The sequence below is a fragment of the Anomaloglossus baeobatrachus genome, chromosome 9 (assembly GCF_048569485.1).
Source record: "Anomaloglossus baeobatrachus isolate aAnoBae1 chromosome 9, aAnoBae1.hap1, whole genome shotgun sequence".
Lineage (NCBI taxonomy): Eukaryota > Metazoa > Chordata > Amphibia > Anura > Aromobatidae > Anomaloglossus > Anomaloglossus baeobatrachus.
Window position 1 is genome coordinate 226,546,165 of NC_134361.1, and position 15,050 is coordinate 226,561,214.

At 47.1% G+C, this 15,050-nt stretch overlaps 1 protein-coding gene across 1 annotated transcript in view; it reads right to left on the reverse strand.

Moving 5' to 3' along the window:
- Positions 1 to 15,050, reverse strand: part of ADAMTS13 (ADAM metallopeptidase with thrombospondin type 1 motif 13) — a 44,975-nt gene extending 29,925 nt beyond the window's left edge. The window contains exons 1-11 of the mRNA XM_075324676.1: positions 14,984 to 15,050; positions 10,515 to 10,785; positions 10,268 to 10,331; positions 9,776 to 10,041; positions 6,632 to 6,755; positions 6,300 to 6,448; positions 5,074 to 5,157; positions 4,710 to 4,834; positions 2,562 to 2,708; positions 2,311 to 2,445; positions 1,366 to 1,516 (exon numbers count right to left, since the gene is read on the reverse strand). Of these exons, the coding sequence (XP_075180791.1) occupies positions 1,366 to 1,516; positions 2,311 to 2,445; positions 2,562 to 2,708; positions 4,710 to 4,834; positions 5,074 to 5,157; positions 6,300 to 6,448; positions 6,632 to 6,755; positions 9,776 to 10,041; positions 10,268 to 10,331; positions 10,515 to 10,785; positions 14,984 to 15,018 (1,551 nt within the window). The 5' untranslated portion in view covers positions 15,019 to 15,050. The remainder of the gene's footprint in view (positions 1 to 1,365; positions 1,517 to 2,310; positions 2,446 to 2,561; positions 2,709 to 4,709; positions 4,835 to 5,073; positions 5,158 to 6,299; positions 6,449 to 6,631; positions 6,756 to 9,775; positions 10,042 to 10,267; positions 10,332 to 10,514; positions 10,786 to 14,983) is intronic.

Below are 15,050 nucleotides of genomic sequence, written 5' to 3' on the forward strand. Positions count from 1 at the left end.
CATGACAGCTGTCAGTTTTTTTCCATGAACTCTCCAGGAGTATAGACGTGTTGCCCACCCAGCAGCGAGCTACACACTGAGTAACACATAGCTGCGGGATCTGACTACACAAGAGGTTTTGTAGTCTGTAACCATGGAGACTCATGTACCGCCCCGCGCTTGGCTGCAGCCGAGCCGCTCGGATCTGGGCTCGTTGGTGGGTGGCTCGAGCGCCTCCGGACCTGGGGTCACTTCGCTGTGAAAGGGGATGCTGGCGCTTTTGGTGGGGGGTTAGGTAGGTGCACGGCCGGAGCCGCGCTTCAGTTCGTGACGCCACCCATGGGATGTGGTGAAGGTAGACACCACCGCTGCAGTTACAAGGCACCTGGGGGAGATGGTAGTGCAGCAAGATGTTAACCCCTCCGTGGGCAGGGATGGTGGCCCTGGGGCCCGTTGGGGATAGCTGGGCGGTGCAGGGCGGTGCGCGGCCGGATGGCACTGTTGTACTCACTGTTATTGACACACACAAGTCTCTGGTAAACCAAGTTGATGGTGGTCGGTGCCTGCAGCCGGCTGCGTCTGGTCCCCCACCCGGTTTGGTGGTCTTGGCCTTTCTCCTGCACCATGTTGTGTATTTGGGCTGCCTGCGCTTCAGCGACGGGAGTCCGCAGCCCGGCCCTTTTGCCCACAGACGCTGGCCCGTGGGATCTCTCTGCCTGTGCGGTGGCTATCTATCCCCCTCGTTGGGCTGTTGTTTTCAGTCGGGACTTGGGTGGGAAAGGACCAATCAGTTAATTAACTCAGTCCAGTGGATTCTGGACCTCGTTTCAGGGTCTGAGTACCCCCCTGTGTGCTCCGGTTTCCGAGTCGGTTCCCCGGGTCGGTACCGGCGGCCACTACCCTGTCCCGGTCCAGCACGGTTCCACCGAGCCGTCTTCCTGACTCCTGCAGGCTAAGGCCACCGTTTGCTTCCTAGCCAAAGGTGCCCGGGCTCCGACCCCAGCACCTGTCAGACTCCTTCACTCCACTCCACTCTCAACTCAACTCCCAACTGACTAAACTGCCTGCCTCAGGCCCTCTGAACTCCTCGTTGGACGTGGCCAACCGCCTGGCTCCACCCCCTGGTGTGTCCATCAAGCGCTGAGGGAGGTGACTAGGTTTTAATGGTTGGCTGATGACACCTTTTTGGGGGACAGGTGTAGTGCGGGGGGTTGATCATCTGTGACTACCTGGCTAGTCCAGGGCGTCACACTTATAGCCCTACACAGGAGCCATATACACTAAACGGTAGGAGATTTTTTTTTCTAAAAGTTGTCGTTTTGTTGGTTTTTTTCATAATGGAGCAGTTAAAGCAGTTGTTTGCCAAAGTAATAAATCTCTTCCTACCAGATCATTATGGGAAAACGTGCAGGCCAAGGCTGAGCTCCCGAATGCAATTTTACATTGCTCGTCTGCTCCGTAATACAGGCCAGGCTTCCAGCCAGGGATGCTGCTTTCTAGTGCTGGCAGGTCATCAATGCAGCCGGCCTGGTCACTGCTGCAAGCAAATAAACAGTTATAAAGAAGGAAAGTAATTTAGATAAATCAGAGATGATTTCTGTTGTGTATGATAATAGTGGGGTATTACGATACTTCTCTGATAATATGACGCAGTCCTATGTAAAACCACAGGCAGCACGGTGGCTCAGTGGTTAGCACTGCAGTCTTGTGGTGTCTCAGTGGTTAGCACTGCAGTCTTGTGGTGGCTCAGTGGTTAGCACTGCAGTCTTGTCGTGGCTCAGTGGTTAGCACTGCAGTCTTGTGGTGGCTCAGTGGTCAGCACTGCAGTCTTGTGGTGGCTCAGTGGTTAGCGCTGCAGTCTTGTGGTGGCTCAGTGGTTAGCGCTGCAGTCTTGTGGTGGCTCAGTGGTTAGCACTTCAGTCTTGTGGTGGCTCAGTGGTTAGCACTGCAGTCTTGTGGTGGTTCAGTGGTTAGCACTGCAGTCTTGTGGTGGCTCAGTGGTTAGCACTGCAGTCTTGTGGTGGCTCAGTGGTTAGCACTGCAGCCTTGTGGTGCCTCAGTGGTCAGCACTGCAGTCTTGTGGCGGCTCAGTGGTTAGCACTGCAGTCTTGCAGCGCTGGGGTCCTGGGTTCAAATCCCACCAAGGACAACATCTGCAAGGAGTTTGTATGTTCTCCTCATTTTTGCGTGGGTTTCCTCCGGGTTCTCCGGTTTCCTCCCACACTCCAAAGACATACAGATAGGGACTCTAGATTGTGAGCCCCAATGGGGACAGTGTTGCTATATAAAAAATAAAGAATAAGAACCACATAATGATGACGCTCTGGATACCTGAGAAATTGAAGGAACTGGTCCCTACTACAATCCGACCATGTCAGGTGGACACTGTTGTGGCTTCCCTCCACGGCCATGATTTTCCCACCGCCACTGCAGCTGTTTCCTGTCCCATCATGATTTATTCCAAAACTGCAGGGAAGAGAATAAAATATCAAGAGAAGCACAAAAAGTCAGACTACTAAATATAGAACTGCATAGGTCCATGGATATACATCTTGTGTATGAATCCGCTGCCCATTTTTCACCTGTGTCCAATTTCGTGGGCTATGGTGATGCCCAGATCAAACCCCGTGTCTTCAGTGATGACGCAACTCCAAGAGGAGGAACAGGCACCTCCTAACTGGGTGACCCCACGTACTTGCTTGTTTCCATCAGGTAACTCAAGGTCAAACCTTTAAAAGGAGATTATATATTAGTTTATGAGTTTTCCTATCCAAAATTTGCACAGCATGGTACTTCTATGTGGACCTGATCGAATTGCATATTTTTTACACCGGAAAATATACACCAAAATTGTAACCTCTACAAGAGGGCCATGACAAAATGTCTACATTGGCTGAGTTTGGAAGTTAACCTCTTCTCCATACCATAAATCATAGGAAGATGGCCATTACAAGATGTCCACATGGGCTTAGTTTGGAAGTTGACCTCTTCTCCATACCATAAATCATAGGAAGATGGCAATTACAAGATGTCCACATCGGCTGGTGGTTGAGTACAGTTCCAGAAACCACAAGGTGAAACCAAGGACAAAGCTGAGCGAATATTCTAGCCTCTTCTTCATGTCATCAACAAGGAAAGATTTCTGAAGGCCATAACAAGACATTCGCATGGACTTGTGGTAAAGTAGAGTCCAGGGAATTGGAGATGGAACCAGGAACATATCCAAGCTTGGAATTTACTCTCTTATTTATACCATCACACATGGGAAAAGTCCTGAAGCCCATAAGATGTCCACATGGATGGATGGTAGGGTAGAGTTCCAGGAACATAACCAAGCTAAGACTCTACTCTCTTCTCATGCAATCACTAATGGGAAGATTTCTGAAGGCCATAAAAAGATATCCACATGGACTGGTGGTAGAGAAGATTCACTTGAACATAACTAAGCTAAGACTCTACTCTCTTTCTCATGCGATCACTCATGGGAAGGTTTCTGAAGGCCATAACAAGATGTCCACTTGGACTGGTGGCTGGTGGTAGAGTAGACTCCCAGGAACATAACCGAGCTAAGACTCCACCCTCCTCCTCAGCCATCACTAATGGGAAGATTTCTGAAGGCCATAAAATGATGTCCACATGGACTGGTGGTAGAGAAGATTCACTGGAACATAACTAAGCTAAGACTCTACTCTCTTTCTCATGCGATCACTCATGGGAAGATTTCTGAAGGCCATAACAAGATGTCCACATGGACTGGTGGTAGAGAAGATTCACTGGAACATAACTAAGCTAAGACTCTACTCTTTCTCATGAGATCACTAATGGGAAAATTTCTGAAGGCCATAACAAGATGTCCACATGGACTGGTGGTAGAGTAGAGTCCCAGGAACATAACCGAGATAAGACTCCACCCTCCTCCTCAGCCATCACTAATGGGAAGATTTCTGAAGGCCATAAAAAGATGTCCACATGGACTGGTCATAGAGAAGATTCTCTTGAACATAACTAAGCTAAGACTCTACTCTCTTTCTCATGCGATCACTCATGGGAAGGTTTCTGAAGGCCATAACAAGATGTCCACTTGGACTGGTGGTAGAGTTGACTCCCAGGAACATAACCGAGCTAAGACTCCACCCTCCTCCTCAGCCATCACTAATGGGAAGATTTCTGAAGGCCATAAAATGATGTCCACATGGACTGGTGGTAGAGAGGATTCACTGGAACATAACTAAGCTAAGACTCTACTCTTTCTCGTGAGATCACTAATGGGAAGATTTCTGAAGGCCATAAAAAGATGTCCACATGAGACTGGTGGTAGAGTAGATTCACTGGAACTTAACCAAGCTAGAACTTTAAATATTAAAAAACTGACCAGCATATCCAAGAAACAGACAAATGTGAATAGGTACATGCTGAAGGAACCAGTCCATACAATTCAAGCAACAGCCAGCGACATGGCGTATCCCGTTGTTGGGACTCTAGTTTCTTTGGCAGTAATGCAGTTCCAAATTTCTGATATTCAGTGTTTATCTAGTATAGTATTTCAATGTGCAGCTGTATTTGCCTTAATTGTACAGGCTAGATTTTTACTCTATTACTTCTACCATCACTCATAGGAAAGGTCCTGAAAGTCATCATTACAAGAGGTCTACATGGACTGGTGGTAGGATACAGTACTAGGAACCAGAGATTGGACCAGGAGCAAGGCCATTTTTAAGCTATATTTATACCTGGTGATATAAAGGACCAGATCAGCGTGTTGAGGGTCAGAGTCACTGAGAGGATTTAGGGTTCTACTCCACTCACAGACGCTCATCAAGGAGGACATGAGGTTGGTACTGACCTGGATACCAGCCTGATGAAAAAAATGGAACAAACATGGTTAAACATCTTTATCCTGATAGTTTTATAATCTACAGTGCCAGCACCAAATGCTCGCTTTTCGATTCTAGGTGGGTTTTGGCTTGACCAGATATGATATGAGCAGATATGAGTAGATATGAGCAGGTCAGTGGATCTGGTCCAATAGTAGGCAACAGAAACTGGTGTCCAGGAACATCTACACAATGTCATGTGTAGACAAGACCTCATTACCTCTGGCTCTGTCAGAATGATCATTTTCACCAGATGGACACGGAGTGTGGCACCGAGCGAGACATCTCTTAGTAACTCTGCTCCCTACAAAGCAACAGATAAAAGCTCAACATCACAATAATATGGTGGCACTTAACTTGAAATGTAGTATCATCACGAGAAGTATCATATATCTGAGCTTCAACTAGGCTGTCATGGTTCTTATCCGTGATGCTCTGCTCTCCAGCAGAGCAGATGTTCTATTTTGTATTTTGCACTGGTGGATGGGTGGCTCCCTCTTCGGTTCCGGCGCTGGTGTTGAGAGGGGCCTCCCTCAAGGTGCCTCGTTTCGAGTGATTGCTCTGCTTCATTAGGGAGCAACCTCACCTGGAACACCGAAAGTCATAGTTCCTGCCTGCAGTAAGTGCTCTGGCTCCTGTATTTTTTTTTTTATCTTGTCCTCCTACCCCGATACGGTTGTTAACCCTCTCCTCCCTGTGTCCCTGACTCTGACGTTGTTCCCCAGCTCCTGACCTTCAGCTTGTACCCTGACATCGGCTCCGCTTTTCCCCAGTGTACCTTACGTGACTTCCTGGCTTCTGACCTCTAGTTTGTACCCTGACCTCGGCTCCGATTTCTCCCAGTGTGCCTTAAGTGACTTCCTTGCTTCTGACCTTCAGCTTGTGCTCTGACCTTGGCTGTGCTTCATCCCTGTGTTCCATACATGACCTCCTGGCTCCTGACCTCTGGTTTGTTTGACTTCCCCGTTACTAGTTGCATCTGGTGACACCTAGTAGTTCATCACATTGGCTTTCTAAATATCCTGGCCAAGTCAAAGTGGTTTATTGCCACAAATTTGGTCCCGTCCTTTGCTCATAGCACCATCACCTCCCTCTAGGTTCACCCCTGTATTTATAGTTGAAAAGTGGACCCTGTGTCACTGATGGGTTGGGGCCAACTAAATCTAAGATAAAATAGTCAAAAAGGCATTAACAAAATTAACAAACCCACATTCACTCATGTAGCACACATGAAAGAAGGGAAGCAACTGGGTTGAGATGTCAATGATCTTGAACCTTTGACGACCCGATGGATAATATTGAGTGTTGAGCGTTGGTCCTTCTCGATCAATGTGATCTCATAGGTTTCTAGAGAATTGAATGGCTGCTTTCTCAAAAATACTAACTGAACTAAAGCAAGACTGGGTCAACGAAGTCAACAACGCAAAATGAAACATACATACGTACAATATTGAGGTTGGTCAGAACATATCTTTCCGTGTCCTCCTGGTGGAACTGGTAGACGTCATGACCCACAACCACTAGAAGCTCCAAATGTTTCACACCAAGGACAGCTCTCTTCTGTAGCCGATGAACACGAGGAGCTTTTAGTGACTCTAGAAGGGGATGAGAAATAATATTCTAGAACCAGATATGGTCTAAATTGGTGGTCTCCAACCTCAGTTGATTCAGCACTACAGTAGATCCTCACCACCACCGGCTTGTGATTCTTCAATGATTGGAGAACCACAGGTTGTAGACCACCGATCTAAATCATCACTGTGCCTGGATTATTGTACCTTTAGTTTCCTTGGATTCATTCCCAACTCGAAAAATAATATGAACGTTCCATGGTTCCTGCAAATGTTTCTTCTTTATAGGCTGGATGGAAAATTGCTCCTTTTCCATGATGAAAAGCCCACGCTGGAAGGAGAAGACAACAGGTGACCTTCATATTCTCGGATATCTAATATATAAAGGTGAGTGTACGTATGTGTGTGTGTATGTGTGTCCGCTAAAGGAATCCGCACCGTCACATTTACAATCACGAACTTTTGCACAGATACCCCATGTGACTCAGGGAACGTCATAGACTATGTTTTGAGGTGAAAATGTAACCCCGAGCTTTACAGTTATTTGCCAAAAAACCTGCTTACATTAAAGTCAACGGAGCTGAGAAATGATCTGTTATTATAGACTCCTATTATGAACAGAGAAAGAGACACACACACAGAGACAAACACACACACACACACACACAAAGACCCACACAAACACAGAGACCCACAAACACAGAAAGAGACATACACAGAAAGACACACACACACACACACACACACACACAAAGAGACACACACACACACAAACACAGAGACCCACACAGATACAGAGAAAGAGACACACTCACACAGAGAAAGAGACAGAAACACAGAAAGAGAAAGACACACACACACACACACCGAAAGAGACACATAGACACATAGAAAGATGCACACACAGAAAGTGACGCACACACAGAAAGACACACACAAAGAGGCATACAGACAGAAAAAGATGCATACACAGAATCTGTTTGGATGTTTGAGGTAATATATTGGCTGTTTTGACAGTTACCCTGGATATTTATCAGGTGGCCTATAGCAACCAATCACAGGTGTGCTTCTATTTTGTTACAGGTCAAGGAGCTGTGATTGGTTGCTATAGTCAATGAAGTATATTCTTAGTATAAGAAGCTCATGTGTGAGGTAATATGATATCAGTGGTGAGAGGGAGAGTGGAAGAGAAAGAGTGGGAGAGTGAGGGAGAGTGGGAGAGAGAGTGGGAGAGAAAAAGGGATAGTTGGAGAGAGAGAGAGTGGGAGAGAGAGAAAGTGGGAGAGAGAGTGGGAGAAAAGGAGAATGGGAGAGAGAGAGAGAGAGAGTGGGAGAGAAGGAGAGTGGGAGAGGGAGAGAGTGGGAGAGAGGGAGAATGGGGAAGAGAGAGAGAGAAAGTGGGAGAGTGGGAGAGAGGGAGAATGGGGAAGAGAGAGAGAGAAAGTGGGAGAGTGGGAGAGAGAGTGGGAGAAAAGGAGAATGGGAGAGAGAGAGAGTGGGAGAGAGGGAGAATGGGGAAGAGAGAGAGAGAGTGGGAGAGAGGGAGAATGGGGAAGAGAGAGAGAGAGTGGGAGAGAAGGAGAGTGGGAGAGGGAGAGAGTGGGAGAGAGGGAGAATGGGGAAGAGAAAGAGAGAGAGAGAGAGAGAGAGAGAGAGTGGGAGAGAGGGAGAATGGGGAAGAGAGAGAGAGAAAGTGGGAGAGTGGGAGAGAGAGTGGGAGAAAAGGAGAATGGGAGAGAGAGAGAGTGGGAGAGAGGGAGAATGGGGAAGAGAGAGAGAGAGTGGGAGAGAGGGAGAATGGGGAAGAGAGAGAGAGAGTGGGAGAGAAGGAGAGTGGGAGAGGGAGAGAGTGGGAGAGAGGGAGAATGGGGAAGAGAAAGAGAGAGAGAGAGAGAGTGGGAGAGAGGGAGAATGGGGAAGAGAGAGAGAGAGTGGGAGAGAAGGAGAGTGGGAGAGGGAGAGAGTGGGAGAGAGGGAGAATGGGGAAGAGAAAGAGAGAGAGAGAGTGGGAGAGGGAGAGAGTGGGAGAGAGGGAGAATGGGGAAGAGAGAGAGAGAAAGTGGGAGAGAGGGAGAATGGGGAAGAGAGAGAGAGAGAAAGTGGGAGAGTGGGAGAGAGAGTGGGAGAGAGAGAGAGAAAGTGGGAGAGAGGGAGAATGGGGAAGAGAGAGAGAGAGAAAGTGGGAGAGTGGGAGAGAGAGTGGGAGAGAGAGAGAGAAAGTGGGAGAGTGGGAGAATGGGGAAGAGAGAGAGAGAAAGTGGGAGAGTGGGAGAGAGGGAGAATGGGGAAGAGAGAGAGAGAGAAAGTGGGAGAGAGGGAAAATGGGGAAGAGAGAGAGAGAAAGAGTGGGACAGAAGGAGAATGGGGAAGAGAGAGAGAGAAAGTGGGAGAGTGGGAGAGAGAGTGGGAGAGAGAGAGAGAGAAAGTGGGAGAGTGGGAGAATGGGGAAGAGAGAGAGAGAGAGAGTGGGACAGAAGGAGAATGGGGAAGAGAGAGAGAGAAAGTGGGAGAGTGGGAGAGAGAGTGGGAGAGAGAGAGAGAAAGTGGGAGAGTGGGAGAATGGGGAAGAGAGAGAGAGAGAGAGTGGGAGAGAAGGAGAGTGGGAGAGGGAGAGAGTGGGAGAGAGGGAGAATGGGGAAGAGAGAGAGAGAAAGTGGGAGAGTGGGAGAGAGAGAGAGAAAGTGGGAGAGTGGGAGAGAGGGAGAATGGGGAAGAGAAAGAGAGAGAGAGAGAGAAAGTGGGAGAGTGGGAGAATGGGGAAGAGAGAGAGAGAGAAAGTGGGAGAGTGGGAGAGAGAGAGAGAAAGTGGGAGAGTGGGAGAGAGGGAGAATGGGGAAGAGAAAGAGAGAGAGAGAGAGAGAAAGTGGGAGAGTGGGAGAATGGGGAAGAGAGAGAGAGAAAGTGGGAGAGTGGGAGAATGGGGAAGAGAGAGAGAGAAAGTGGGAGAGTGGGAGAATGGGGAAGAGAGAGAGAGAGAGTGGGAGAGAAGGAGAGTGGGAGAGAGAGAGAGGGAGAAAAGGAGAGTGGGAGAGAGGGTGAGTGGGGAAGAGAAGGAGAGGGAGAGAGAGAGAGGGAAAGTGGGAGAGAGGGAAAGTGGGCGCGAGAGTGGGAGAAAAGGAGAGTGGGGGAGAGGGAGAGAGAGAGAGAGAGAGGGAAAGTGGGAGAGAGAGTGGGAGAGAGGGAGCGTGGGGAAGAGAAAGAGAGAGAGAGAGAGAGAGTGGGAGAGAGGGAAAGTGGGAGCGAGAGAGAGTGGGAGAGAGACTCTTAGTTACTATACTGGGCAATGCCAGTTTCTGCAGTGAGTTCTATAGAAAGGTACAAGGTCCAGTGAATGATATGGATGTAACCCACTAGCTCTCCATTGCAGTACGTGATCGCAGATCTGGCGCCCTCTGGATGCAGAATGGTTCCCATTGATCCGGAGGAGATTCGGTGCAGATGGCGGAAGGAGGCATTTAGAAACCGTTCTGTAGTAATAAGCCTTTCTTCCTCGGGAAACGTGAAGAGGTATCTCTGCTGAGATGTTTGCAGGGTACAAGCATCTGCACATGGAGAGGGCAGAGCGGCTCCTTCCTCGCAGTGACGACACGCCAGATCCCCCAGATCCACCTCAAACGCTAAACAACAAAAATGGTGACAAAATGTAATGAAACCTGTAAAAATCTCCCCAGCGTTCCAGGAAACAAAGTTACTGTGACAGATTCTTACAAGTCAGGACGACAGAATGTTCACAGTCACAATATAATGACATTTCTACTAAAAGCCGGATGTCATACACATAAAATACACAAAATTACACAGAAAATAAAATAAATTTAATTTAGTTCTTTTTTATAAAGTTACCTGAAACATTTTCCCGGCCAAAATATGAAATCAGATCATCCGGGTGTAATGTTTTCAAGAATATCTAAAAAAAAAAAAAAAAAAGGTAAAAGACAAAAAAGGTAAAAGACAAAAAGCAAAACTTTTCTTTTTGCTTTTTGACTGGGTACGGCTTTTTGATGGTTGTAGCACAACATGGTCTGGAGGCAAGGGTCATATTCCAAAAAGGGGACTGTAAACATGGGAAATTTCGTAAAACACAAAGTACCTCCGATGTCGTCCATGGCACGGAAAGCCCCGGCAAGGGCACAAGTAGCACCAGCAATGGGAGGAGCGGGTGCGCCATACTGCGCCAGGAGAAGATCGCTGCTGAGTGACGATGTTTCAGTCTCTGGATCCGCACCGGACAAACTAAAAATCCAACTTTGGTTATTGATCCCTGGCAGAGCAGGAGGCGGGAGTCCTGGGGAGTGAGGGGTGTGTGGAGGGGGCTGGGCATGACCCAACAGTTAGGAAACCGGCAAACAATCTGTGTCTTCCTATTGGTTGGAAATGAGAATATTGACCAATTATTCCAAGTAATGCAGATTTATGGACATAACCTTTATGAGAAGCAGACTAATTTTGTACATTCATTACATTACTTATTCCTAACTTGCATCCTGTATTATGCTCCAGAGCTGCACTCACTATTCTGCTGGTGCAGTCACTGTGTACATACATTACATTACTGATCCTGTTACCTCCTGTGTTATACTCCAGAGCTGCACTCACTATGCTGCTGGTGTAGTCACTGTGTACATAAATTACATTACTTATTCCTAACTTGCATCCTGTATTATGCTCCAGAGCTGCACTCACTATTCTGCTGGTGCAGTCACTGTGTACATACATTACATTACTGATCCTGTTACCTCCTGTATTATACTCCAGAGCTGCACTCACTATTCTGCTGGTGCAGTCACTGTGTACATACATTACTGATCCTGAGTTACCTCCTGTATTATACTCCAGAGCTGCACTCACTATTCTGCTGGTGTAGTCACTGTGTACATACATTACATTACTTATTCCTAACTTGCATCCTGTATTATGCTCCAGAGCTGCACTCACTATTCTGCTGGTGCAATCACTGTGTATATACATTACATTACTGATCCTGAGTTACCTCTTGTATTATACTCCAGAGCTGCACTCACTATTCTGCTGGTGCAGTCACTGTGTACATACATTACTGATCCTGAGTTACCTCCTGTATTATCCTCCAGAGCTGCATTCACTATTCTGCTGGTGCAGTCACTGTGTACATACATTACATTACTGATCCCGAGTTACCTCCTGTATTATACTCCAGAGCTGCACTCACTATTCTGCTGGTGCAATCACTGTGTACATACATTACATTACTGATCCTGAGTTACCTCCTGTATTATACTCCAGAGCTGCACTCACTATTCTGCTGGTGCAGTCACTGTGTACATACATTAATGATCCGGAGTTACCTCCTGTATTATCCTCCAGAGCTGCATTCACTATTCTGCTGGTGCAGTCACTGTGTACATACATTACATTACTGATCCTGAGTTACCTCCTGTATTATACTCCAGAGCTGCACTCACTATTCTGCTGGTGCAGTCACTGTGTACATACATTAATGATCCGGAGTTACCTCCTGTATTATCCTCCAGAGCTGCATTCACTATTCTGCTGGTGCAGTCACTGTGTACATACATTACATTACTGATCCTGAGTTACCTCCTGTATTATACTCCAGAGCTGCACTCACTATTCTGCTGGTGCAGTCACTGTGTACATACATTACTGATCCTGAGTTACCTCCTGTATTATCCTCCAGAGCTGCACTCACTATTCTGCTGGTGCAGTCACTGTGTACATACATTACTGATCCTGAGTTACCTCCTGTATTATACTCCAGAGCTGCATTCACTATTCTGCTGGTGCAGTCACTGTGTACATACATTACATTACTGATCCTGAGTTACCTCCTGTATTATACTCCAGAGCTGCACTCACTATTCTGCTGGTGCAGTCACTGTGTACATACATTACTGATCCTGAGTTACCTCCTGTATTATCCTCCAGAGCTGCACTCACTATTCTGCTGGTGCAGTCACTGTATACATACATTACTGATCCTGAGTTACCTCCTGTATTATACTCCAGAGCTGCACTCACTATTCTGCTGGTGCAGTCACTGTGTACATACATTACTGATCCTGAGTTACCTCCTGTATTATCCTCCAGAGCTGCACTCACTATTCTGCTGGTGCAGTCACTGTGTACATACATGCTTTTTCTAAGGTGAATTGTTTTAATTTATATGGTTTTTTTTTTTACTCTCTTATATAGACCCATTAGTTTCCGCAGCGCTTTACATCATCACCATCACTGTCCCCATCGGGGCTCACAATCTACATTCTCTATCTGTATGTCTTTGGAATGTGGAAGAAAGTGGAGAACCCGGAGGAAACCCCCGCAAACACTGGGAGAACTTTTATTATTATTATTGTTTATTTATAGAGCACCATTGATTCCATGGTGCTGTACATGAGGGGGTTACATACAGAATACATGTACACGTTACAATAGACAGACTAGCACAGGGGGAAGAGGGCCCTGCCCTTGCGGGCTTACATCCTAAAGGATTTTGGGGAGGAGACAGTAGGTGGGGTGTAGGTGGGGCGGCAGCTCCGCACGGTGGTGGGGCGGCAGCTCCGCACGGTGGTGGGGCGGCAGCTCCGCACGGTGGTGGGGCGGCAGCTCCGCACGGTGGTGGGGCGGCAGCTCCGCACGGTGGTGGGGCGGCAGCTCCGCACGGTGGTGGGGCGGCAGCTCCGCACGGTGGTGAAGCAGTGAGGTCATTGAAGGTTATAGGCAACTTTGACACCATAGTCTCTTGCCCATTGGCCTCCATCTCTCACTTCATTGCATTTCCCCCCCCCCCTCCCTTACCTTCATCTGCCCCCATTAATGCCAGATCCAAGATCTTAGGAACACTATCTATGGGGAGGCCTCCTCCATAGAATGAATGTCTGGGGTGAGGTGAAATAAAATGCTTAAAGGAAATCTGTCAGCAGGTTTTTGCTATGTAGTCCGAGAGCAGCATGATGTAGGGAACACCGATTCCAGGGATGTGTCACTTGTTGGTCTCCTTGGTATCATTTTGCTACAATTAGAGTTTCACAGATCTAGCAGAGCTCAGAATGCTGAGCCCTGTATAACCTTGCCCACACCACTTATTTGCAGCTTTCTGTGTATACTGTGCACAGGTAGAAAGTAGATGCTAAGCCCTGTATAACCCCGCCCACACTACCGCTTTGCAGCTTTCTGTGTATACTCTGCATAGGCAGAAAGCATATGCTGAGTCGTGTATAACCCCACTCACATTACCACTTTGCAGCTTTCCTGTGTATACTGTGCATAGGCAGAAAGCAGATGCTGAGTCGTGAATAACCCCACTCACACTAGCACTTTGCAGCTTTCCTGTGTATACTGTGCATAGGCAGAAAGCAGATGCTGAGTTGTGAATAACCCCACTCACACTAGCACTTTGCAGCTTTCCTGTGTATGCTGTGCATAAGCAGAAAGCAGATGCTGAGCCATTTATAACCCCTCACACACTACCGGTTTGCAGCTTTCTGTGTATACTGTGCATAGGCAGAAAGCAGATGCTGAGTCCTGTATAACCTTGCCCACACCACTTATTTGCAGCTTTCTGTGTATACACAGCATAGGCAGAAAGCAGATGCTGAGCCCTGTATAACCTCGCCCACACTACCGCATTGCAGCTTTCTGTGTATATTGTGCCTAGGCAGAAAGCAAATGCTGAGCCTTGTATAACCCTGCCCACACTACCGCCTTGCAGTTTTCTGTGTATACTGTGCATAGGCAGAAAGCAGATTCTGAGCCCTGTATAACCCTGCCCACACTACTGCTTTGCTTGGCAAACAGTGGTGGGGACATACAGCAGTTGACTACGAGTTAAAATACACCTAGTTCTACAGTGATAATCTCCTGCTGATAAAAGAATGATTTTATTGAAACAACGCATAGCCTAATAAGTGACACATCACTGGTATCAGGGTCTCTATCCCTACATAATGCTCCCTCTTAGAATACATAGCAAACTCCTGCTGACAGATTCCATTTAAGCTGAATACTTACTATTGTAGGTATGTTATACAATGTCATATCAGTCAGCAGGGGGCGACAGTGAGTACAGGGGGAAGCTTCATCTCAGGGGAATCTAATTGGACTGGTGGACTATGATCTCATATAACCTCTAGACAGTGATGTAAATAACCAATTTCAGTGCTGCTTCCATCAATCACAAATAGACTGAAACGCGCGTCGTGCACATGTGTAATGACCAGTTCATTCAAACTGCGCAAAAGCGATTGTCCTTTGACCAATGACAAATCTATTGGCAGCAGGTTATAGAGCCGGAGTAGCTGAGCAGATTGATATATTACTTTGTGGGAAAAGATTCAGTAGCACTTGTAAATTTCTGCTTCCTTTAGGGTTAGGAGTCCAGTGGGCGGTCTCCTGTTGTCAGTCATGCCATGAGACCGCCCACTGGACTTATAAGCAAATTTCAGCAGTTCTACTGAAGATTTTCCTATAAAACTATATATCAGTTATCATCTATCCTGCAAGTAGTAGATAAATGTGTTTTTTGTTTTGCGTCACAACCCCTTAAATTATGAATGGACTTACCCTCTAATTAAAGGGGCAGAACACATTAATTTCATAAGTTGTTTGCTGATGGTGCAATCACAGCTTC